This window comes from Phacochoerus africanus, chromosome 13 (genome assembly GCF_016906955.1).
Source record: "Phacochoerus africanus isolate WHEZ1 chromosome 13, ROS_Pafr_v1, whole genome shotgun sequence".
Classification (NCBI taxonomy): domain Eukaryota; kingdom Metazoa; phylum Chordata; class Mammalia; order Artiodactyla; family Suidae; genus Phacochoerus; species Phacochoerus africanus.
In genome coordinates, this window is record NC_062556.1 from 3,379,833 (window position 1) to 3,406,078 (window position 26,246).

The following is a 26,246-nucleotide window of genomic DNA, read 5'->3' on the forward strand; positions in this document are numbered from 1 at the left end:
GTCGCTTCTGCTGTGTCCGTCCCTGGTGAGTCATGCTGTTTGTGACTCTCATTCCCACGGCACCTTCCCACGTCCAAGGAGAGGCTGGGTGTGGGGGAGGTGGCGCTGGAGTCCCCACCTCACAGATGAGGAAACTCACAAGAAAAAGGTACATAACTCTCCTCGAGCCCCACAGTCCATGGAGGACCACGGAGGCATCTGCCAGAGGTGTAAAACAATAAAAACAATGAAAAGCCCATTGGCTATGTATTGTCCTTGTGCACCAGCAGTGGTCAGCAGTGTTGGCAGTAAAGTAAAAATACTCCTCCCTGAAAAAGTTTTCAGTTGGCCTAAGTTCTCAACAATTGCAGCAGTGATTATTTAGTTTTAGAGATTTTATATGTATATATCTCTCTATATAGATATAGATACTATATGCTTCAAACTAGCACATTTTTATTGCTCTTAAATAAGTATTCTATCCAATGTGGGAATCGATTAGAAGCATTCTCAGGTAACCCCCTGGCCCCCAGTATACTAAGACTAGATTTAATAAAAATCTTAAAATGAAAACGTTCTCATAATTATTCATTGTTTTAAAATTGGAGCCCAACTATAATGGAAAAAAATCATTTATATAATGAAAAAATAAAATTGGAGACCAAATTGAGAAAATAAAACCTAACAGTGGTATGATTTAGTGGTTGTCTAAATTGTGTTTTTTTTGCAGATGTTATGGTTTTGTCAAATTTCACTTCTTTTTTTTTATTACTCAAATGAATTTATCACATCTGTAGTTGGATAATGATCATAACAATCCAATTTCACAGGATTTCCATCCCACAGCCCCCAAACTGTCTCCTCCGGAGACCATAAGTTTTTCAATGTCTGTGAGTCAGCCATCTGTTCTGCAAAGAAGTTCAGTCTGTCCTTTTTTCAGATTCCACATGTCAGTGAAAGCATTGGATGTGGGTGTCTCATTGTATGGCTGACTTCACTTAGCATGATAACTTCTAGGTCCATCCATGTTGCTAAAAATGCTGGTATTTCATTCCTTTTGATGGCTGAGTAATATTCCATTGTGTATATGGACCACATCTTCTGGATCCACTTCTCTGTCGATGGACATTTTGGTTGTTTCCATGTCTTGGCTAATGCAAATAGTGCTGCAATGCACATTGGAGTACATGTGTCTTTGTGAGTTGTGGTTTTCTCTGGATAAATGCCCAGAAGTGAGATTGCTGGATCAAATGGTAGTTCTATGTTTAGTTTTCTGAGGAATCTCCATACTGTTTTCCACAGTGGTTGCACCAATTTATAATCCTGCCAACAGAGTAATAGGGTTCCTTTTTCTCCACACCGTCTCCAGCACTTACTGTTTGTAGACTTTTTTTTTTTTGTCTTTTTGCCTTTTCTAGCGCCGCTCCCGCGGCATATGGAGGTTCCCAGGCTAGGGGTCTAATTGGAGCTGTAGCTGCTGGCATACACCAGAGCCACAGCAACGCAGGATCCGAGCTGCGTCTGCAACCTACACCACAGCTCACAGCAATGCCAGATCCTTAACCCACTGAGCAAGGCCAGGGGTTGAACCTGCAACCTCATGATTCCTAGTCCGATTCGTTAACCACCGAGCCATGATGGGAACTCCTGTTGGTAGGCTTTTGGATGATGGCCATTCTGGATGGTGTGAGGTGGTACCTCATCGTGGTTTTGATGTGCATCTCTCTAATCTGAGTGATTTGAACATCTTTTCATGTGTTTCTTGGCCGTCCGTATGTCTTCTTTGGAGAACTGTCTGTTTAGATCTAATGCCCATTTTTTGATGGGGTTGTGTGTTTTTTTGGTTTGGAGCTGCAGAAGGTGTTTGTAAATTTTGGAGATGAATTCCTTGTCAGTTGATTCACTTGCAAAGATTTTCTCCCATTCTGTGGGTTGTCTTTTCGTTTTGTTTAGGGTTTCCTTTGCTGTGCAGAAACTTTGAAGTTTGAGTAGGTCCCATTTATTTATTTTTGTTTTTATTGTCAGTACTCTAAGAGGTCAAATTTCACTTCTGAATTCCCTGACAGTTACTGACCCAAGCACGGTGGCAGCCTCTAGCCAAAGGGACAAAGTTCAGATTGCTGTGTAGACAGAAAAATGATGGAACGGATAATTGTGCTTTTTCTCATACTGTGATTGATTATATATTGGCATGATTAGAGAAAACTTAATAAAGACAATGGTTGCTGCTTTCTGGTCAGGTTTTATGTTTCAATTTCATGATTGTGACTGAAAGTCATTTTGCACACCTAGAAGGGACTACTAAAACCCAGTTTTTGGAATTCCTGCCGTGGCACAATGGGATTGGTGGTGTCTCTGCAGCCCCGGGACGTGGGTTTGATCCTTGGCTCGGCGCTGTGGGTTAACAGATCCGTCCAGCATTGTCATGGCTGTGGCATAGGTCATAGCTGGGACTTAGGTCACAATTGTGGCTCTGTTATGATCCCTGGCCCGCGAACTCCGTATGCCACGGGGTGGCCATAAAAGGAAAAATCAAACAACCCCCTTCCCCAAAGAACCCACCTCAGTGTTTTTCAGGTGTGAGGCTCGCTCGATGAGACACACCTCAAGCCTTGACTGAGGGCAGTACCTCCTGCACCTGGGCAGGTGTGTCTGGCCATAGCACGCATCCTTCCAGGCCTTGCTTTCTTTGTGTGTAAAATGAGGGGCTCGAACTAGACCTTGCAAGGTCTGTTCCAGCTGTGAAATCGTGTAATGATGCGAATCTGAACCCAGGGCCTGGCTCTGGGGGAGCAGCTTCAGGTGACCTGTTGACCAGCCATTGCCGTGACCCCTCCCTTGCCTGCTGTTAGGCGCTTGGGGTCCTGGTTTTCTTGTCGGCTGGCAGATGTTGCAGGTTGGGGTGGATTCCCTGTTGTGCTGGTCCCTGGGACCGGGAGTGAGGGATGGGCTGGGCTCCCTCTGCGCTTGGGAGGGAATCCCCCCTGTGGGCCCCCGAGTTCCTGTGTTCGGAGTTTTAAACCACATTCTTCAAAACCGTGTTCTTAGCTATCAAGTTAGTTTGATAATAGCATTAGTCTCAGGTCACAGATTTTCGGTCAGTTTGCTTGTGGTTTTTGTTTGACGTGTTTCATACTGTGTCATTGACAGAATTTATCACGCCAGTGGTGACATGGTTCTAAGCGGTGTTTTGGCCTCATGCATAGTTGTTATTTTGGCCTTGGACTTGCTTTTGATGTTATAGCACAGCCTTTGCTTTCTCTTCGTTCCTGTTTGGGTCGCTGCTCATGGTCTAGTTTTTACTTTTCCTGAGCTAAGTGCCAGCATCCCTGTAGAGAGCCTTTTTCCATTCGGGGGACACTTGTCCTCACTCTTGTCGTTTGTTTCATCTGCTGCTGTTGCTTCCTTTGCTTTTTTTGGACTCCTGGTTGCTGGAACTCCTCGGGCCGTGACTAACCAAATGGGAGATGGGATAGGGCATCAGTTTGGACCAGGCTGAGCTTGCAAGTCTGGGCTGGGCAGGCAGGTGTATCCGGAGGTTACGCATATTGGTCCAGGAAGGGGAGGGGCGTTGTGGTTGAGGTCACAGCTGGAGGTGGGTTTGGTGACCGTGTGCACACTGGTGGCAGCTGAGACGTGGAGGTGGATGTCGAGCAAGAGGAGACGGGTGTTGAATGGCTCATCCGAGGAGGAGGGGAGGTGGTGCCTGTGGAGGAGGAGGGGCTGCAGGAACCAAGGGGGAGGAGGGGTGGGCAGGACCCCTTCCCCCGAGAGAAGCCGATGAACCAAGAGCACCCAGGAGCCAGGCCAGAGCAAGGGGCGGGCAGGCAGCGGGCAGTTGGCCGTGAAGGGAGATGGAGAGGCGGATGGAAGGGGAGAAGCCAGGGAGGGATTTAATTCAAAAGGAGATCTTGCCAAAGAGAGTAGGGAGTATGTTTATAGGCTGAGGGTAGATAGAGAAGGGAGGGGGCAAGGCCAAGGCATTGGACAGGTCAGAGGGTACCAGACCTGGGGGGCAGGTGGACAGACCTTGAACTTGGACCAGGGCGAGAGACCCATCCCTTCCTGAGGAGGATGGGGAGCACTGGGGCCCAAGGAGCAGGACAGCTAGTGTGCACGGATCCAGGTGAGTCAAGCCTGCTTTTCCCGTGGCGCGGGCAGGGGCAGGGGCAGGGCCTTGGTGACTGGGGGAGCCGCGTCCTGGGGCTTCTCCTGTGAGCTTCTCCGTGTTCCCTGGTGGCCCTCCGCTAAGGGGTGTCCCCGGTCACCTCCATGCGAGGTGACCCAGCTGGTATTTTCTCAGGTCTCCCTCAGCTGTGTCCCCTGCGCACCAGCGGTCTTTCGCTGTCGTAAAGACCTTGACAGATAAGACTTGGGCAAAGCGAGGATCAGGGAGGAGGGTTGAGAAGGACCCCCTGTGACCTCCTTCTTCTGTCCTCGAGGTTGGTACCCACCTCGTCGTTGTTCAGGAAAGGTCAGAGAAGGTCACGACCTTGGAATTGGCCGATGTTGAAGATATTGACAAGAGGTTCGGGGAAAAAAATATATAAAAATAAAAATAAATTAAAAATTGAAAATTAGGAGTTCCCACTGTGGCTCGGTGGATTAAGAACCCGACATAGTATCTGTGAGGATGTGGATTCGATCCCTGGCCTTGCTCAGTAGGTTAAGGATCTGGGGTTGCTGTGAGCTGAGGCATAGGTCACAGATGTGGACTGGATCCGGTGTGGCTGTGGCTGTGGTGTAGACTGGCAGCTGTAGCTCCGGTTTGATGCCTGGCCCAGGAATTTCCACATGCTGCAGGTGCAGCCATAAAAGAAAAAAAAATGAAAAAAATAAAAATAAAAAGTATCAAAAAAGAAGTATGGGGAGAAGTATTATAGAATATCAGATTTAATATAAACTTTTTTGGATGGTGCCTTGTGATATAGTTCAGCTGTTAGGAATTATGTGGTGATTCCCACCCCTCATTCGAAATGTTCACTTTGGTGCCCCATTTTATCTTTGTCATTTTGTATTTTTTGAAAAATGAGATTCCCAAATCATGTACACATTGTATGCACACTATATCCTGGGGTGCTCCAACTCTGGATCTAACTCTGACTATATAAACAAGTAAATTAAAAGATGAGAAAACGTCTTAGGATTACTTAGGAATGAACTACAGTACTGTTTTTGTTTTTTAAATGTCCACGAGGACCACTTATTAAGATGGAATAAAGGACGGAAGGTCTTCCTTCAGCATGGCTTTACTGGGGAGCCGTATAGACGCTAACTGAGGAGGGAGGTCGGTTCAGGCTGTGCAGGGTGGGGAGGTTTACGCGGCTGAAATCCTGCCGTGTCAGCCGGCCAGCAGAGGGCGCTGTGCTGCTGGTCTGCCCTGTGTGGTGCCCTGGGTACCTGCAAGGCAAGCACAGGTGATGAAGGGCGGAGATGCTCCATGGGCCCTAGAGCTCACCCTCAGCAGAGAAGGAACTGCTCTCTGTCCCCGCGCCAGGTCGCGCAGTGTTGAAATGAATGGGTGGGCGGATTAGGGACTGTGCATCGGAAGACACAAATGACACGAAAAGCTTGCAGAGAGGGCGACCCTTGGGCTGTTGGCTCAGAAGAGAAGGATGTGGTTTGATGAGAAGAAAGAACGAGGTCCGGGGTTTTTGCAGAGGATGAAAGGAAAGAAGAGAGCTTGGCAGGAGCTGACGTTCTGCAGAAGAAGGTGGTTTGCACTTAAGGGAAAGGGCTTGACTCTCCTTTCTCCTGTGGGCCGAGTTCCAGGCTAAAGACGCTTCTCAAAGGACCAAGCACATACATGCTTCGTACTCTGGGTGCCAGATTGATGTTTGCTTCTCATGAACCTTGGGGTGGGGGTGGGGGGCGCAGGCTAGAATCCCCTTCCTTCTCTGCAGGGCCCAGGGCCCAGGCGCTTCTGGCGGAAGGAAGTGATGCCAGGATTACTCTCAGATAGGAGTGTTCTGAGCTCACTTTGTGGTGGGAAGCCCTGTATGAACACACGAGGTCTTCAGCCCGATGGCATGTTCTAATAAACTGCTCCCGGTGTATGCCCATTCCTGCCATTAGCTCAAAAGAGAAGAACCCACTGTCCCTTACCACGTTGGGGGTGCTATTAACTTTATTTAAACTCTTAAAATAGCACAAGTAGCTAGTTAAAGGTTCAGATGCTGTGGAAGCTGTATGTGAAAATCAGTAGCCTCCATCCCATTCCTTCTCATTCTTTCCACCAAAGGCAGCCACTTTGAACTTGCTGTTGTTACTTCTTCGGGTCGTCTCCATTGTACTTCTAGGTTGGGTTTAGAAGACATCTCTCTGAATTCTCTTGGAGATGAAGATTTAACTTCAGGCTCAGTCAGTGAAGCAGTGTATCAAGGCTGCTTGGCTCTTCTCTCGTATAATTTGCTTTTCCTGCTTCATTTTTCTACTGAACTTTAAAAAAAAACATATCAAGTATTTTTTTTCCCAGCAATTTACTGTGTATATATTCAACTTCCATATATTTTTATTACAGTGCTTTTATTTTTCCTTCTGGTTTTACTAAAATATAATTGACATATGATATTCTGCATGTTGGTATGCTGGTTTTTTTTTTGTCTTTTTAGGGCTGCACCCACGGCATATGGAAGTTCCTAGGCTAGTGGTCAAATCGGAGCTGTAGCCGCCAGCCTACGCCAGAGCCACAGCAACGCGGGATCCGAGCCGCGTCTGCAACCTACACCACAGCTCACGGCAACGCCAGATTGTTAACCCACTGAGCAAGGGCAGGGACCGAACCCGCAACCTCAGGGTTCCTAGTCGGATTCGTTAACCACTGCGCCACGACAGGAACTCCTGGTGTGCTGTTTTCAACATATTTTACATCTCTTTGTGTGTCCTTTGATAATTACTGTAGCTATAGCTGATAAGGCTACTTTTGTCTTTTAACCTTCCTACTGGCTTTTTCTGTGGTCGATTTCCTGCCTTCGTTGTATATTTACCTTTACCAGTGACATTTTTTCTTGTGTAATTTTCATGTTTCTGGTCGTGGCCTTTTCTGCTTCGAGAATTCCCTTTAATATCTCTTGTAAAGTTAGTTTGGTGACACTGAACTCTGGCTTTTGCTTGCCTCTAAGACTTTTGATCATGCCATCAAATCTGGGTGAGTACCTTGCTGGTAATATATTCTTGGTTGTGGGTTTTTCCCCTTAAGTCACTTTAAGTATATCGTGCCACGCCCTTCTGGCCTGCAGAGTTTCCGCTGAAAAATCAGCTGATAGCCTTAGGGTAATTGCTGTGTATGTAACCTGTATGGTAGGGTAATTGCCGTGTACATAACGAGGCCAAGGTAAGAGTCGGCTTGAAGTCAGGCCTTCAGAAGGTGAGCTTGGACTTGGGCAGCTGAATCTGTGATGAGCCTTGGAGTAGCTGACACAGGTGTGCATCATTTTATCCCTCAGGTCTCCTTTGGCTGATTTCGTTGTTCATTGCTTATCTGCTAAGTGCTAGGAAAGTATGAAGTTGAAGTTGTTTAAAAAAAAAAACCCAACAAAATTCAACTGAATAATTTTTTTTTTTGGCCACACTCATGGCATGTAGAAATTCCTTGGGTCGGGGACCAAACCCGTGCCACAGCAGTGACCCGAGCCACTGGAATGACAACACTGGATCCTTAAGCTGCTGTGTTGCTAGGGAACTCATCAACTGAGTAAATTTTAAAGACCTTGTTGGCTTTGTTCAGTGAGTGATGAATTAGGCAGGATCCCACTGAGCCGATAGAAAGGAGCCCTGAGGAGCTGGACAAAGTGCGAGATGTTTCAGGCAGACGGGGGGCAGGATGCGGAGGCTGATAGCAAAGGGCAGATGGTTTGGGGCGAGGTCACCTTCCTTTGGGGACCACTGGGGTCTGTCACTCAGATTACGCCACCAGGGCTGACCACGTGGTTCCAGACTGACTGGTTCAGGTCGCATTCCTGGGAGAGTCTGAAACCGCAGTTGGGTCCGGCCCTGAGTCTCGGTTTGAGGATGTGGGCTGAGCACATGTGACTCCATTTGGGACCAACTGTTGCTCTCTCTCTCTCTTTTTTTAAAAAAACCAAAAAACCAAAGTCAGCATTCTCACTGTGCCAGGATATGTTCTGGGGATAGTTAAATGTAACACAAAGCCAGACAGAGGCCACGCAGTGGAGGTGTACACACCACAGTGAGACGTGAAAGGAGAAGAGCATTTGTGAATTTGACCAGACCTCATGGGAGATGGACGGTCGGTCGGTGGGTCGGGGGGGGCGGGGGGGGCGAGACGGGAAGGACTGTTGGGTTGTGGAGGCACGTGTGGAAGGAGAGGTTGTCTCAGGTGGGAGCCGAGTGGAGGTGGCAGAATCAAGGCTGTGTGCTAGGGGTTCGCTAGGCTCTGGTGGAGGCTGCAGCGTGTGCGGTGAGTATCCAGAGGGTCACAGTGAACGGATAACCACACGCCCGTTACCAGGGCACGCGCCTGACAGAGCTGCCTTCCTACTGGATCAGTGGCTTGGAGTTAAGACAGCGCGGCACCAGTTCGGGCCTAATAATCCTACCCCGCTCTCGGGAGTCACCTGGCTGATGCCTCCAGCTCTCTGTTTTCATGGTCTTAAGTTACTGCACCAGGAATGTGTGCCTCTTTCTGATCTTTGAAACCTATCTTCCCTTTGCAAACTCTGTTTGTTTGTTTGTTTATTTACTTATTTGGTCTTTCTGTCTTTTTAGGGCCACACCCAAGGCATATGGAGGTTCCCAGGCTAGGGGTCCAATTGGAGCTGCAGCTGCTGGCCTGCACCACAGCCACAGCAGCACCACCTGCTGCACCTGCGACCTACACCACAGCTCACGGCAACGCCGGATGCTTAACCCACTGAGCGAGGCAAGGGATGGAACCCGCATCCTCAGGGATGCTAGTTGGGTTCACTATCCGCTGAGCTACAGAGGGAGCGCCACAAACATTGTTTATATGCTTAGCAAGTTCAGAGCACAAGGCTCCAAGAAGGTGGGTAGATTTCCCTGTTTATACCACGTGATGCTGACAGAACTCATATCTGTCAAAGTTGGAAAACCAAGATCACATTGGAAGATTTTTTTTTAAATGATTTTGTCACGTCATGTTTATTATCATTGGTGAAAACAGTATTCTTTTTTTTTTTTTCCCACTGTACAGCAAGGGGATCAAGTTATCCTTACACGTATACATTACAATTACATTTTTTTCCCCCACCCTTTGTTCTGTTGCAACATGAGTATCTAGAGAAAGTTCTCAATGCAGCAGGATCTCCTTGTAAATCTATTCTAAGTTGTGTCTGATAAGCCCAAGCTCCCCAATCCCTCCCACTCCCTCCCCCTCCCATCAGGCAGCCACAAGTCTCTTCTCCAAGTCCATGATTTTCTTTTCTGAGGAGATGTTCATTTGCATTGGATATTAGATTCCAGTTATAAGTGATATCATATGGTATTTGTCTTTGTCTTTCTGGCTCATTTCACTCAGGATGAGATTCTCTAGTTCCATCCATGTTGCTGCAAATGGCATTATGTCATTCTTTTTGATGGCTGAGTAGTATTCCATTGTGTATATATACCACATCTTCCGAATCCAATCATCTGTTGGTGGACATTTGGGTTGTTTCCACGTCCTGGCTATTGTGACTAGTGCTGCAATGAACATGCGGGTGCACGTGTCTCTCTTAAGTAGAGTTTTGTACATTGGAAGATTTTATCATGTGCGTCTTTTTACAAAATGAGGCTTTGAACGGGAGGGCCAGCACAGCCATGTTCTTGTCCTGAGTTTTGAAATATTTTGTTTTTACAAGCACTTGCATTGTGTTTGAAGCTTCGTTTTCTTGCTGTGTAGAATTTCCATCTGTAACTGATGGCAGTGTTTCGCTTTGTCCTCACAGCACGGCCAAGTACAGTGTGTTGACGTTTCTACCTCGATTCTTGTATGAGCAGATCCGGAGAGCTGCCAACGCCTTCTTCCTCTTCATTGCCTTATTACAGGTGAGGGTTTTTTTGGTTTGCTTTTTTGTCATTTTAAATTCATGACCTTCATTGCATGCAAAATGAGATTTTGGTATAAGGTCACTTAACTGAGAAAGTATCATCAGACTCGAAGGAAATTTAGCTCCACCGTCCGGTCCATTTTTTGCCTGAACAAGCATGATCTTTGCATAAAGAAAGATCAACACCTAAAGAAGTCTCTTTGGGTGTTGACTCAGGAATCATTGCAGTTAAGAAAAGAGGCATTGAAAAATGGCCACGGGGTCCGACTTTTAATCCTTTTTTCTGTTCCAAACACAAAGCGATGGTGGATAACATCTTAAAAATATGTAACCCACTTAGCTGGTTTTTCAAATCAGGTCTTCACTCTGGCATAACCGAAATGGAACAGAACTGCAGACGCGTGCAGGGTGAGGGCTGTGTTTTCTTTTTCAAAGAGAGGAGTTTGACCTGCCCATGTCCTCCTTTTGGTCTTTTATTTTACAGCAAATTCCAGATGTATCTCCAACGGGAAGATACACCACCCTGGTGCCATTGATCATTATTTTAACAATCGCAGGCATCAAAGAGATCGTAGAAGATTTTGTAAGTCTTTGCTTTCAGATGATACCCGCATTGCCTTGGCTATAACGTTTGGCACACTGCTTGTGTTGGAGTCTTGGGGGCAGAAACACCGGTCTGTGGGCTCACCAGCCCTGCAGGGTTTGTGATGGTATTTGGGGGAGGGAACGTGTCTACCCAGGGTCTGAAATACTTAGGCAGCGAGACGGAAGTAGTTCCATCTGTGGTTTCTGACGTTAGGTTTACGGGCCCCTTTGATTTTCTGCCGCTGGTGTATTTCGTATTCCTCCTCCAGCGGGTACTAGTTTGGGTGGCACATTGAGGGGCCCTGTGGCTGCAGCATTGAGGTCATTTTGCAGGAGTTTCCTCCTCTCTCTCACACTTGTTTCAGTGCGTCTCCAAGTTCATCGGCTGCCGCGTATTCAGACCCTCTTGTTTGCTCCCTGTCCTCCCCTCTCTCTCTGCTCATTCTCTCCCTCTTCCCTTCCTCTCTGTCCATCTGTCTGTCTCTCCACCCCCCCATGCATGTCATGCACATTTTCTGGGAACAGTAAAGGAATAAATGCGATACAAGTCAAAGCAACGAGGCTTTGCCCCCAAAGGTCTTTATCAGTAAGATGAACTCCGTTGTTTGTTGTTGATCATCTAGAATAATCTTTGAGTCTGATCTAAAACTGCTGTAGACCGAGACGTCTTCGACCTCAAAGTGCTTGTTCCTTGCTCGAACCAAGATGTACTCATTTAAGCCGTGTCTGCGTTTCCCACGTTATTTAACTGAATTTAGTGAGTGAAGCCGCCTCATGCCCAGTGAATGGAATTTTAAGGCATTAGCGTCACTGCCCGTTGCTTTTCTTGTCCTGTGTTTGCCTGATCTTATTACTTACTGTTTTGATTATTCGTTTGGAACTTTTGAAACTAACACCCCTTTTTTTTTTTTTTTCTTTCTGTGACAGAAGCGACATAAGGCAGACAATGCCGTTAACAAAAAGAAAACGATAGGTAAGATGCTGGACCGAGTCACTTTTCCACTTGAAAATGTGAGAACAAGACCTGCATTTGCGGAATTTTTCTAGGTAGCTAGTGGTATGGAGATAAATTGAGGGAAATAGAAAATACTTTAAAAATGGCAAAATCACGAACAATCCAAGAGAAGGCGAGTCCTGGCAATTGAGATTTGAACAGGATTCGTCTGTTTTAGAGTTTTAGACAAGGTGGTAGTTTTCAGGAGCTAGACATACTGTGCATCCATATTCTTGGTTTAAAATTGCCCTCTACTGGGATGTCCTTATTATTGTATTTCTAGAATAGTAGCTCTGTCTTGTTAGCGGGGTGTGTGTATTTGAGTGTGTGTTTTGGTAAATCTTGTAACAGCAAGGGGATTCTTTTCCTTCATATGGGCCATTTATGAGTAGATTTCGTTACACTGCACAGTCTCTATGTGGGTGCATCTATTACTGTATATATGGTACCCGAGTGCCTAGACTGTGGCTTCTTTGGGGGCAGTGATGGTATTATACCTTTATGTGTAAGGATATGCTATATTGGCGTTATCAAGTGGAATTTTAAAAGGAAGCTTTAAGATGTTGGGAAGCCGGTTTTATTTGCATTATCATCAACTTTAACCAGTGCACTGTTCTGCTTTTCTTTTTCAGTGTTAAGAAATGGTATGTGGCATACCATCATGTGGAAAGAGGTAACAACTAATTTTAAAGATACGCCAGGTCGTACCGGTGTGGAGGCTTGTGATTAATTGCTAGTGTGATTGCAGAGTCAAGTTAGTGTTAAGCCCCATCTCCATTTCATTTAAGTTTGGCCTCATGGAGTTTTCCCCTGAGATTTTCCGAGGACCAGTGCCTGTGTCCTCCGTCCCTGCATCGTCTAAAAAGATGCTCCCTGTGTCAGTTCAGAGCCGGGAAATGCGTTGCTCCTGATGAGTATTTCTGACATTGCAAAGCATTTTTTAAAGATTGCCTTTTTTTTTTTAAACCTTTGAGATTCTTGCTTCGGACATTTTTGGTGGAAAGAGTTTGGGTTCTTGATTCGCGCTGTATATAGGGGGTCAGGAATCATCCTATGTTGGTTCTGAGGCTGCAAGTTGCTGCTCTCAGCTTTACACAAGCCAGGCGGGTTTATTGCCAAGTCCTCGGGGTGTGAGGTGGGCAGGGTTGGAGAATGGTGTGGTGTTTTGGTTGTGACTAGTGACAAAGAGAAAGATGGAGAAGAAATATGCTATGCCATCTGGGGATTTTGTATCTACTACAATTAGCTTTTTTTGGTGAGTCTCTGTTGTGGCTGGAACCTCCTAGTGGTCACAAGATGTTTTCGGAGGCTGACTCCAAGATTCAGAACTCACTAGGTGATTTCAGAAGGAAACCACTGTGTAGAAGGGTAACTTTTAATAATTGCTCTTGCTAAGCATTTAATAAGCGGTGTTTAAAATGCCTCTTTGGGAGTTCCCGTCATGGCGCAATGGTTAACGAATCTGACTAGAAACCATGAGGCTGCGGGTTCGATCCCTGCCCTTGCTCAGTGGGTTAAGGATCCGGCGTTGCCCTGAGCTGTGGTGTAGGTTGCAGACATGGCTCGGATCCCACGTTGCTTTTGTAGCTCCGTTTCGACCCCTAGCCTGGGAACCTCCATGTGCTGCGGGAGCGGCCCAAGAAATGGCAAAAAGACAAAAAAAAAAAAAAAGCCTCTTTGTGTGAGTTTGCAGGCTGCCCGTGATATGGTAACTGCAGATTTTATTTTGGTTTTTGTTTTCTTTTTACTTTGTTACAGGAGAAGCATCGAGGCCCTTTGTAGAGTCTTGTGGGAGCACCTTACCCCTGGTGGCCATCTATTTTTTATGATTTTTATACTTTCATTGTAGTTGATTTACGGTGTTCTGTCAATTTTCTACTGTACAGCAAAGTGACCCAGTCTCTCTCTCTTTCTCTTTCTCTCTCTCTCTCTCTCACACACACACACACACACACACACACATACAGTCTGTTTCTCACATTCTCCTCCATCATGTTCCATCTCAAGTGACTGGATATAGTTCCCTGTGCTGTACAGCAGGATCTCATTGCTTATCCACTCCAAAGGCAATAGTTTGCATCTATTAACCCCAGAATCCCAGTCCATCCCACTCCCTCCCCCTTGGCAACCACAATTCTTTGCTTCAAGTCCATGAATGTCTTTTCTGTGGAAAGGTTCACTTGTGCCGTATATTAGATTCCAGATAGAAGGGATACCATATGGTATTTGTCTTTCTCTTTCTGACTTACTTCACTCAGCATAAGAGCCTCTAGTTCCATCCATGTTGCTGCAAATGGCATTAGTTTGTTCTTTTTTAGGGCCGAGTAGTATTCCATTGTGTAGACATACCACATCTTCTTAATCCATTCATCTGCCGATGGACACTTGGGTTATTTCCATGTCTTGGCCATTGTGAATAGTGCTGCAATGAACATACGGGTGCACGTGTCTTTTTCAAGGAAAGTTTTGTCCGGATATATGCCCAAGAGTGGGACTGCTGGGTCATATGGTAGTTCTCTATATAGTTTTCTGAGATACCTCCATACTGTTCTCCACAGTGCTCGTACCAGTTTACATTCCCACCAACAGTGCAGGAGGTTCCCTTTCTCCACACCCTCTCCAGCATTTGTTATTTGTGGACTTATTAATGATGGCCATTCTGAGTGGTGTGAGGTGGTATCTCGTGGTAGTTTTCATTTGCACATTTCTCTGATAATCAGTGATGTTGAGTATTTTTTCATGTGTTCGTTGGCCATCTGTATATCTTCCTTGGAGAAATGCCTGTTCAGGTCTTTTGCCCATTTTTCCATTGGGTTGTTGGCTTTTTTGCTGTTGAGATGTATAAATTGTTTGTATATTGTAGAGATTAAGCCCTTATCAGTTGCATCATTTGGAACTATTTTCTCCCATTCTGTGAGTTGACTTTTTGGGGTTTTTTAATGGTTTCCTTTGTTGTACAAAAGCTCGTCAGTTTTATTAGGTCCCGTTGGTTTATTTTTGTGTTTATTTCTGTTGCCTTGGGAGGCTGACCCGAGAAAACACCTGTAAGGTTGATGTGAGAGAATGTTTGGCCTGTGTTCTCTTCAAGAAGTTTGATGGTGTCTTGTCTTACGTTGAAGTCTTTCAGCCATTTTGAGTTTATTTTTGTGCATGGTGAGAGTTTGGTGTTTTCTGGTTTCATTGATTTACATGTGGCTGTCCAGTTGTCCCAGCAATGCTTGCTGAAAAGACTGTCTTTTTCCCTTTTTATGTTCTTGCTCAGTGGCCATCTAGAAGTCCTGTATTCTAGATATTCTGTATTCCCTCACTTGGTCAAGTTGTTGGCAATTCTTGCCTTCCCAGAAGGTGGCAGTGCTCCCAGCTTTGTAGCAGCTCAGGAAGACCCGGACCCTGGGGAGGGCCTCTCTTTCCTCAGTGTTCCTGTTGCCGCTCCCCTCCCCCAAAGTGCCCACACTGCTGGAAGGGAGAATTATTCGGGTCTGGGTGGTTGACACCACGTGGAACAGCAGAAAATGCAGTGATGGCCTCAGAATTCCGGATCCAGGAGTCACTGGATTCAGCTTTCCAAAGCTCAGTACCATTTCCCGCACACCCTGGGGAGAAACCGAAAACAAAAACCCAAACCAATACCTGTGAGCTGCTTCGCCACAGGCATTCTTATTTCAGCTGAAGATGCATTTTGCTTATTTAAATGGACTTCTCGGCATGTACCCAAGGCTGAGTTTGGGGGTGCAAAGCAGTAGGAGCCCCTGCCCTTTGAGGGGCTTTGTAAGTGGTTCAGACTCCAGGGACCCTCTGAGACTCGCTGATTGAGTAGATCTGGGCTGGGGCTTGGGAATCTGCATCTCAAACACGTTTCTAGGTGAGGCTGACGCTGTTGGTCTGGGAATCCCACTTCGGTATCACGGGTGGCGTGGGGGTGATGGGCTGAGCCCTGGGAGGGGCCTGCTTCAGGTGCCCAGGGAACCAACAGTTTGCTCAGGAAAGGCTGCCTTGTGAGATGCTGCAGGGCTCGCTTGAAGGGTGAACAGGAGGCAGCTGGGTGAAAGATGGGTGGGGGAGTTCCTGTTGTGGCTTAGTGATAATGAACCCAACAAGGATCCATGAGGATGCGGGTTCGATCCCCAGCCTCTCTCAGTGGGTTAAGGATCCAGTGTTGCCATGAGCTGTGGTGTGGGTCGCAGACACAGCTTGGATGGCGTGTTGCTGTGGCTGTGGTGTAGGCTGGTGGCTACACCTCCGATTGGACCCCTTGCCTGGGAACCTCCATATGCCTCGGGTGCGGCCCTAAAAAGAAAAAAAATAAAATAAAATCCACTGCCTTTTTTCTTTTCAAAACATGTTGTTTTCCTTTCTAGTTTTTTCTTAACTAATTGTTTGTGATTTTTTTCTATGCAATTAAACTTTGCATAAAGTATTTTTATATTTAGGAAACGTGCAGTTTTCATAAGTATTTTTGCTTGTGGACGGAGGCGTGTCGACATCGCCCTGTGGCTCCTCTTTTTTGACTTTCCTAGGGAACCCACTCTCATTGTATGTCTTTCTCTGGCCTCTCAGTTGGCCTTGCGTGTCGAGTGGACCGAGGCTCGAGTGTATCGTTTCCCGCCCTTCTTGATGTTCAGGCCGATTCCTTAGACTCGCGCACACGCTTTGATGAGCAAGTCAGAACACTCACAGGACCGCTTTTGGCAACGTTCCTTTTTCCTAATGAAAAAAAAAAAAAAAGAAAAAAGAAATATCGGCCCCAGGGCCGTTATCCTAGCTTGTAAAGTCTAGTAGTTTTCACCATTCTTGATTTCTAAGAGCATAGTAACTTGGGTTAGAACAGGAAATCACAAGTCCCATGCTCTTCTGTTACTGAACCAACCCTGGGTCCTCCTGCCCCACGTGCAGCAAAGCCCCCACCTCCTGTCGCCGGGTTGTGGCAAAGAAAAGGGCCTTTATTGCAGGTGCCAAGCAAGGAGTCCAGGCAGCTAGTTCTCCAAACACCAGAACTTCCTGAAGGCTTTCAGCAAAGCATTTGTATATTATTTCTTAAAATTTTTTTTTAATAGGAATATAGTTGGTTTACAATGTTGTGCCAATTTCTACGGTACGGCAAAGGGACCCAGTCCTACCTGTACATGCATATTCCTTTTCTTATTGTGCATCGTGGTCTATCCGAGGAGACTGGATAGAGTTCCCCGTCAGCAGAGCATGTTAAAGGCCAAGGAAGGAAGGGGCGTCCCAGGGTATGTGGTTGGCTTGTGCACAGTTCCCTGATGGGTTGATGGTGAGGTCGCAGGGCGAGGTCACAGGGGTTCCCGTTATCTGCCTTCAGGCACCAGTAGATCTGGGGCTCTGTGCTCATGGCCATCGGCTAGTTGATGGCTAGTCTTCCATTGGGTCGGGGTTTCAGCATCTGTAAAGCAGCTCAGGAGATGGGCCTCAGACACTAGTATCTGGGTGCTTCAGAGGGGAGCTGCAGCAGAGGATATGGGGCAGGGGTCTGTGGTGTGAAGACCCCACAGGGTCCGTAGGGGTACACTTCTCAAGTCTTAAAATTGTGCACCAGATACAGCCTTCCTTCTTGGGCCGTCAGGGAACTCTGCCATCCTGGCCTTCACATTCTTGGTCCCCATTCAGTGGCGCTGGAGGCTTACACTTCCATGCACCTGCTTCCTCCCAGGTTCCTCAGACCCTTCCCTGCTCATTGCATCACCCCCTTGAGCTCAGCGTTGGCATCTCCCATTTTATGAGTGAGGCCGCGGGAGCTCAGAGAGTCGGCCAGGCTCCCAGAGTATCTGTGAAGCTTGGGTCCGAGCCTGGGCCTGCCTGGCTTGAAAGCCCATGTTCTCACCAGCAGGTGCATCTGCAATGTTGTTTAAAGGCCCCAAAGACCCTCGGCCACGGGCTCATGTTCTGCAGATGAACTCTTAATTTGGCTGGGGGTCTTCTGTCCAGTGAGGTCTGTTTCCCAAGGTGGCCTCTGACTTGGGCGGTGGCTTTTTCTGGCACTTTCCTGAGACCACACAGATCTGATTGCTGTGGTCTGTTTCCAGGGGACCTTTCAGATAGACTACGTAGGGGTGCATTTAGTGTTACCTTTTAATCAGATCCAGCCCGATGGCCTGGCTTTGAGTCCCGCTTCCAGCCCTCGCTGGTGCCGTGGCCATGATCACGTGTGTCCCCTCCCGTCTCAGTTTCCCCAGCGGTAAAGCAGAGGAGCTTTCCACGTGTTTGGTCAGCTGACCCTCACCATGAGCCAGGGGTCTGTGTGCTGTCGACCTCACGGTACAGATGGGGGAGTGAGGTACGGGAGTTGGCATGAGCCGTGCAGGGTTACATGCACCCAGAAGGGCTTCCCACGGGGGATTTGACCCAGGTATCTAGGTGGCTCTGGAGCCGTGAGCTTAACGGCTCAGCCCCTGCACGGTAGTGGAGGGACATGCCTGTGTTTGTACGTGGAAGAATAACCGTGAGAAAGCAACACCCCGGTAGCTGTTCTGACTTGTCTTTTTCCCGCCTCACGTCTTTCTTCTTTGTTCATCATCTTTGCAAAAAAGCCCTATGACCCTTGGTCTGTATTGAAGATTTTCCTCTGATTCTCATTGAGGATCAGAGTTTGAGCTTCTCTGCCTTCCCAGCTTCATGGCATTGTTATATATAGTAATTTTTTGTGTGTGCTTTTTTTTTTTAAGGCTACATCTGTGGCATATGGAGGTTCCCAGGCCAGGGGTTGATTTGGAGCTACAGCTGCCGGCCTACACCCACAGCCACAGCAATTCAGGATCCAAGCCATGTCTGCGACCTGCACCCCAGCTCCCGGCAATGCTAGATCCTTAACCCACGGAGCGAGGCCGGGGACCGAACCCGCCACCTCATGGTTCCTAGTTGGATTTGTTTGTGCTGCGCCACAACGGGAGCTCCATCTGCACTAATTTTTTTCTCTGGAGTCTAACCACCTTTATCACCTTGTGCTCTTGTCTCTCTCCCCTTTCTGTCCTCGTCCCGGCGTCTAGGTGGCCGTGGGAGACATCGTCAAGGTTGTCAACGGGCAGTATCTTCCGGCGGACGTGGTCCTGCTGTCCTCAAGGTCAGAAGTGCGCCCGGGCATCCGTGTGGCTGGCGATGGAGTGTGACCCGGTGCCGGCAGACCCTCCAGCCTCCTCCCCCCCGCCCTCCGAGTCCCCAGCCGCTTCTTCCTTTGCTCGTCTTTGCATTTTCCTGCCTGGACCCTGAGTTTTTGTTCTCGTGGTCATTCCTTTGTGCTTCGTTTCTGAACTTTTTTTCTGTTTATCGATGCATTTTCATCTTGTGGCTCTCTAGGGCTGTTCCCCATTGGTAAGGAACGTTCTAGAGCAGTGTACAGTAGCTTGGTCCTGGTGCGTTTGAAACTTCAGGCCTGGTTCTGACGGGTCCAGCCAGCAGCTTCCGCTACAGAATCCAGGGTCTCCCTTTACTAGCGGTTCAGAACCATGGGAATTTCTTAGCATACACGACTCAGAGATGGTCCACCCTGGCCCCTTTCTGTCCAAGCATCGCTGCCGTCATTTCTGGGTAATTTGACGCTACAGAGGTATTATCACTGGGAAGCACACCTGGTGGACAATGCAGCCCTTGCCTTTACCTTGGGTGACACATAAGGAGAAGGGGAGCCAGAAGCGCTCGAAGGATGACCTTCTGTTTGAGCTCAAAGCTGGAGGAGCCCAAGCCTTCCTGTAAGATGCGCTCCTGGGAACGTAGATCCTGGCCTGGCTGCATTTGGTTCCGGTGCAAACAGACCTTCTTGGATGGGGTTTAAACACTCATTTTGTCAGATAGGAAGCCTTAGCCTGCATTTTCTGCTTGAGGTTTCAGACCGGAGCCCCAGGACTCTCGAGGGGGGGAAAAGCACCGTCCACGTGGGGCAGGATTCACGTCTGTCACCGCGGGTCCGTCACAGAGAAGCTCTCAGACATGGTGGGACGTGGTCCCTTGATAGCGGGTGTGCGTTTTGCTTGTGAGCCTCAGAGAGCCTGGTTTGAATACGGGTTGTCTGAGCTGATGGCATGTTTTCTAGGGTTTTGTGCCGAGCACGTTATCCCACTTCATCTCCCTAACAGCCCTTGGCATCCGTACTTTGTGCACGAGAAGCCAGAGACTCAGAGAGACTGGACAGTTGGCTGAGCCCGCGTGGCCCTTGCCTGCGTGGCCTGCAAGGACCGTGCTGGGCGATCCTAAGCAGCCGGGGGTCCGGGAGCCCGTTCTCGTAACCCCAGCTGAGCCACCTGGTCCTGAGCGCCACAGATATAGGCTGGTCGCACCTGCCAGGCTTATGTTGATCCTGTCAGTTTTCTGTCCTTACAGGTAGGCGATTTGGCGAAAAAGTTGCCTGTTGACATAGTAGAAATTGCAGGCAGGAAAGGCTGGCCAGCGCCTCTGGCCGTGATCTTCTCCAGCAGCGTGTGTGCTGGCCTGGCCTGGGCGGCCCTTCCGCTCAAGGACACAGCAGCCTCTGACTTGCCCCGGTCACCCGAGCCCACCAGTCAGGCAGGCCTCGGCCGGAGCGTCCTGTGTGTCCCATCACGTCCCTTCCCGTTCGTCCCCATCATTTCTGTCCACTCGGGGCCAGGCTGCTGTTGGGCGGGGCCCGTGCGGGTTGTTGGACAGACAGCCTGGTCTTGGTGCTGAGCCGTCGCAGGAGTGTCTGTCTGTCTGTCTGACCGATCCTCCTCCGCGGTGGTGGTTGACGACACCGCTTGGAAGGGCCGATTGGCAGACACTGCGTAGCGGAGGCTTTCTGCGCTGTGAGGGGCTGGGGGCACCTTACCCATCGTGGCCTGTTCTTCTCTCTCCTCAGCGAACCCCAGGCAATGTGTTACGTCGAAACGGCCAATCTAGACGGAGAGACGAACCTTAAGATACGTCAGGTAAATTTGCGCTTTATGACCTGCATCTCTGCGAGTCCGGATGCCAAAGGTGCTGCCCACGTGGACACGTCGGCGCTTCTGCGGGAGGAAGAAATAGGCTGGCTCAGGAGGTGCCGCCCTGACCCTGACGGATTCCGCGGGAAGAGCGTGCCTTTGCTCAGGAAGCGAGAGCCTTGGGAGCTTGAAAACGCGGGTCGCCCAGGGCACCACGCCCTGACCTAGGTCCTGCTGGGCTCCGTGCCCGTCGGGGAGCCATCCACCGTGCGCAGGGGGACAGGGCTGTGTGTGGTGGAGAGGCACCTCCCCTGACACTTTTCACGGAGAGTCCGATTCTAGAGAGTAGACTTTGGATCCAAATTTTGGTATTTAGTACTTAAATTCAGTATGTTAGATCCCAAGTGTCCATGCCTTAAATAAAGCTCCTTTTCCCATGCGTTTTCATTCTGGAGGGAAGAATCGTCTTTCATAGGATAACCATTTAACGTCTACAGCTAATGCTTTTTGGTCCTTCCGTGTTCTGCTGTACCAAGTTGAATCTGATGGTCTGTCCACGTATCTTTCCCTCTGCCTTCAATATTTGGTGCAGATAGTTTTTGTGTTTTTTCCTTTTTTTGTCCCTTTAGGGCTGCTCCTGCAGCATGTGGACGTTCCCAGGCTAGGGGTTGAATCAGAGCCGTCGCTGCCGGCTGACCCCACAGCCACGCCAGATCCGAGCCGCATCTGTGGCCTGTGCCGCAGCTCGTGGCAGCGCCGGATCCTTAACCCACTAAGCGAGGCCAGGGATCGCACCTGCATCCTCACAGATGCTAGTCAGATTCGTTTCTGCTGAGCCACAGCGGGGCCTCCGGACAGTTTTTTTCTTTAACACAGGGTGCTCAATGTCACGCTGTGTCAGGGGTTCTCTTGCTCTGCGTCGACAGCCGGGTTAGGGTGCAGCCCGCGGAGGGAGCTTTCCGTGAGGTGTTGGGAATGTTCCCTGTGACTCGGGCCTGGATGTGTCGGCGCCGCGGTCGTCTTTCTGCTCCACTGAATTCTCTCGAACCCTTTGCCTTAGGTCCGGAGGCCAGAGCTGCCTGTGAAGTCCTTCCTGCGGGGCCGATGGCTGGAGGGCCCCCCCCCCCAGCCCCACCCCGCTTCTCCCTCAATTAGCTGATCTGTTACTTCCTTTCGATGAGTAGAAGGTGAAGCCTGGAAGATGGTGTTGAGTCTCCTCTCTGGGTTGGACTTTCAGGGCTTGAGTCACACAGCCGACATGCAGACGAGGGAGGCGCTGAGGAGGTTGTCTGGGACCGTCGAGTGCGAAGGGCCCAACCGCCACCTCTACGACTTCACCGGAAACTTGAACTTGGATGGGAAAAGGTATCGCTTCCTCTTACTGGGTTTTGAGTGTTTCTCTCCAGTGCGGCTAAGAATGACGGGAGCGTTTGAAAGTGTCAGTCTGTGCTCTGGTTTCCTCATCTTTTCCAGTTGGTTAGCTTGGGGGCAGACACTGAGCTTTACTTGAAACTCCACTTTAATCAGTTGAAACCTTCCCTTAAGCTTCAGGCAAGACCTGGTTTTTGGCAAGAAAACATCGCAAGGGTCTGAAGGGAGGCTCGCAGAGCTGGCTTGCTCGTTCTGGGTGTATTCTCTGCCAGGGAGGAGAGTCATTGGTTTTGGCTGCAGAGAATTGACCAGAAAAGCAGGAGAGAGGTGTCTGAAGTGTGTAGAAGCTAGACATTTGTTAGAGAAATGTCTTTTTTTTTTTCTTTGCTTTTTTCTATGTAGTCTCTGTTTTTAGAAAGTTAAATAAAAGGAACAGTTACCTCTCCTTTAGACCATTTGCTGCCCTGTTGTCTGTTTTCTGTGGTTTTTGTCCTCTTGGCATTTGTTTCATTGTTTGCTTTATTGTTTGGATCATTTTTTTGTTGTTATGTTGGGGCGCAGTTTCCTCTCTCCCGCTCATCTTTCATCTGCATGCTCCCACCTTTATATTTTGAACAGACTCGAAGGGAAGATGCCTGATCAAGGGAATCAGCCCAGAATAACTCTGTCAGCTCTAAGTGTGCCTGCCCTCTTGGTTTCGTGCAGGATACAGGCCAATTCTGAAGGCTCCCGTTTTGAATTTCCGCATGATCACTCAGGCTTTTCTGTTATATCATGAAGCCGTCTTTGACAAACTTGATATTGTTGCTGTATTTTTTTTACATAGTCTGTGAAATAAACTGGGTTTCCCAGACAAATAGCCTGGTCATCTTAGCCATCTCCTTTTTTGGGTGTTGAGTTTCGTAACAGTTATAGGAGACACAACTCCCTTTTCATGTTTTATAGGAAATCCCTTTTCCCGTGTTGATGAATGGATGAGATAAGCCTTCTTCTGTGTGTGGGAGGGTCTCTTGAGGGTAGATGAAGCCAATGGTAACCTATTATGGTCCCCGTGTCCCCGTGAAATTGTTCAGATGTGACTGAAGGATGCGTTGGATGTATTGTGGGTTTATGATTAAGGGGAAAGCTCATGCTGATTTTCTACCGCTCATTAAATATCCATGTTGTTTCTTATTTTTAGCCCTGTTGCCCTTGGGCCTGACCAGATCTTATTAAGAGGTACACAGCTTAGAAATACTCAGTGGGTCTTTGGCATAGTTGTCTATACTGGACACGACACCAAACTCATGCAGGTAAAACATTTCTGTGCTGAAAAACAATGCTGATTTTAGTTTTTTTTTTTTTTCCCCCTTTGTGTTTATAGAGTAGAGGGTGCAAAATGCAGATAGCGCATGTAGGAAGCTCATGTTTTATTTGTGACCCTAAATTTGGAAAGACACGGCCTTTATTTGGGTTCTTAGGTAGTTTCTCCTGGATCTGTTACTGTATCAGGTATTTATCTCTTGCCTGCAATTTCAACAGACTTTGTTGTCTGGATTTAGTGGGACAGTCAGTCCTTGTCTATCTTATCCTCAGACTCCAGGGGGGGTTTGTTCTAACTTCTCTGTTTCTGCCTTTACTTCTCCTCCTTACCCCGTTCATTAGCATTTCTATAGGAAATTGTCTACTCCACGGCATCCTAGACAGTTGAACATCAGTTATTTTTGAACTCATGTTTAGTCTTTGTGTCACATACCAAAGAGAGAAATGTCCTCAAATGATTTTGTTCTCTCTCCCGATACATTGAAAAAAAAAATACTGTTTGTGAATGTATAGCCCACATTTCCCTGAGGACATTTTTTGCCCAACGACTTCGGAATCCGGCATAGACCTGTGTCCCTCCGTGTCATTTCTTTGGTGTCACTTGACGTCGTATTTTGCCAGTGGTTGCTACTAGTGAGCATTGGCTTTTCGGCCTGTCTGCCCATTTGTGCAAATTCTCCAGCACATATTGGGCATTATTCCTTGATTTAAACGTGCGCCCCCGCTTGTGCCGGGCTGTGTGGCTGCAGCGAAGGGCCCAGCCTCCCCCCCCTGGGGGCCAGGCAGGCTGAGGAGTGGTGGGGAATCAGGGTGCAGAGACGGCTGTGTCCTGAGTGTCGTTACCGAGGGCTGGGGGTCCACGTGGAAGGCTTTGGTGGTTTCAGTGGGCCAGGTTCTAAGAAGTACGTTTGACACATCGAGCGGGAGAAGGGATGTTACCGTGTTGGTCCCTCTGTGAGGTCAAGTGGAGGAGGAGAGAGTTAGCTCTTTATTAGAACCAATGAAACGAGGGACCCCAGCGCCCGCACCAGTGGGATAATGCAGTGGAGATGGGGAAGGCAGGGGAGGCTTAGAAGGGCCCTGAGAGACTGACTGAGGGTGAGGACGGTGTTGGACCAGCTGAGGGACAGGCCTCAGCGCACAGGGGCCTGGCTGCGACTTTCGGGGCGGAGGGCGTATGGAGCGGAGAGACCCGGCCTGAACCCCGCAGCAGGCAGCTGAAGGAGGGGTGTCGGAGGAGTGAAGGATGAGGATGGGACCAAGGCCAGGTGCCAGCGGCTGCCAGAGCCAGTGAGTGGCTCCAGTCTTCAGGGAGTGAGGGGGAGGGGAGGGGTGGTGGCCTTGTCCAGGGAAGGGGCGGAAGGCAGTGTCACCAAATGGCTTGGATTTGACAAGTGGGTGTTTCACCGGCATTAGATCAGTAGTGTGAGAGTTCCTGTCGTGGCCCAGTGGTTAATGAATCCGACTAGGAACCATGAGGTTGCGGGTTCGATCCCTGGCCTTGCTTAGGGAGTTAAGGATCCTGTGTTGCCGTGAGCTGTGGTGTAGGTTGCAGATGCAGCTCGGATCCCGCGTTGCTGTGGTGTAGGTTGCAGATGTGGCTTGGATCCTGTGTTGCTGTGGCTGTGGTGTAGGCCGGTGGCCACAGCTCCGATTGAACCCCTAGCCTGGGAACCTCCATATGCTGCAGGTGTGGCCCTAGAAAGGGCAAAAAAAAAAAAAAAAAAAAAGGCAAAAAAAGAAAAAAAAAATACAGAGGCGTAATGTCACAGGGTCCCGAGCCCACGTTTATCATCTTCTCAAGGAGGCACTTCTGTGGAGCCCCCTCTGCTGGGGAACGCCAGGGAGAGCGCGTCCTCAGCTGGGTGAGGACAGAGGGACCTTGCGGTCCTGGAGGGTGGGCGCTAGGTGTGGCAGGATGGTTGCTGTGTGCGTGAGGAGGGGGTTGGTGAGCGCTGAGAGGCAGCTCCTGGGTGGGATTAGTATGCAGACTGGTACACGTACGATGGATAAACAGCGAGAGGAGGAGGGGAGGGGATGGACGGGGAGCTTGGGGTTGGCAGGTGCAAACGATCCCATTCAGAAGGGAGAGACAGTAAGGTCCTACTGTACTACTGTGCAGCACGGGGAACTCTCTTGATCTCCTGGGACCGATGGTGATGGAAGATAACGTAAAAAAAGAATGCATGTATTTGTATGACTGAGTCACTTTGCCGTGTGGTAGAAATGGGCACAGCATTATAAATCAACTAGATTTTAATTAAAAAACAAATACACACGCAAAAAAACCCCAAACCCGTTCTAACAAGTATCGCACAGGGGACTCTCTTCCACACCCAGGGATGCACCGTAATGGAAAAGAATGTGAAAAAGGACACGTGTATAACTGGATCCCTTTGCTCTCCAGCAGAAATGAACCGGTAAATCAACTCTACTTCAATACGACTGGAAACAGTGTATCGGTTCTGAGCTGTATTCAAAGACCACGTGGCTGGCTAGTTCAGGGCTCTGCTGCTCAGCTCCAAGGGTGACCCTGCACTTCCCCAGCCTGGCGCCCCCAGCCACTGCCTAACACCTGGAGCCCCACTGCCCACAGATCACGTCTGCTTTTACCGTAAAGGTAGACCGATCACGACTTACGCGCTCAGGTTTGAGCAGGGCCCCAAGGCTAATTTTTCAGACCGTGCATTTTACAGATGTAACCACTCTGGAAGACTCCTTGTACCCTGGGTGTGCTTTTTTCAGGGTGCAATACTGATTTCTCTAGATGGTGTGTTAGTGTTACAGCTATGTAGCAAACGTGTAAGAAATAAACGAAGTGACACTTAGAAATAACTCCATTCTCCCTTCCGGGAGCAAGGTGCATCCTTTGAGTGTGCCGGGTACCTTCCTTGCACCTACATGTGAGAAACCTCGTTGCCGGGCTTCTTACGTGTTGCCCGCTCCAGTAGAAAAGAACGGAAAGCCCCACAAACACCTGTGCCAGACTCGCTGTGCCTTTAGGGCTAAAACAACAAGTAGAAATAATGAGCTTTTAAAAGGAATATAATAGAGCGTGCATAGCTGGAAGCCGTCCTGTTTGTGAAATACCATTTTTCCCCTGTTCTTGGGCTGCTTGACCCC

The 26,246-nt window shown here is 48.6% G+C and overlaps 1 protein-coding gene across 1 annotated transcript in view; it reads left to right on the plus strand.

The window, feature by feature from the left end:
- ATP8A2 (ATPase phospholipid transporting 8A2) overlaps positions 1 to 26,246 on the plus strand; it is a 437,578-nt gene that overhangs the window by 15,208 nt on the left and 396,124 nt on the right. Inside the window, exons 2-9 of the mRNA XM_047756120.1 lie at positions 9,885 to 9,984; positions 10,471 to 10,569; positions 11,499 to 11,544; positions 12,198 to 12,238; positions 18,567 to 18,640; positions 20,387 to 20,456; positions 21,688 to 21,815; positions 23,002 to 23,113. Of these exons, the coding sequence (XP_047612076.1) occupies positions 9,885 to 9,984; positions 10,471 to 10,569; positions 11,499 to 11,544; positions 12,198 to 12,238; positions 18,567 to 18,640; positions 20,387 to 20,456; positions 21,688 to 21,815; positions 23,002 to 23,113 (670 nt within the window). The remainder of the gene's footprint in view (positions 1 to 9,884; positions 9,985 to 10,470; positions 10,570 to 11,498; positions 11,545 to 12,197; positions 12,239 to 18,566; positions 18,641 to 20,386; positions 20,457 to 21,687; positions 21,816 to 23,001; positions 23,114 to 26,246) is intronic.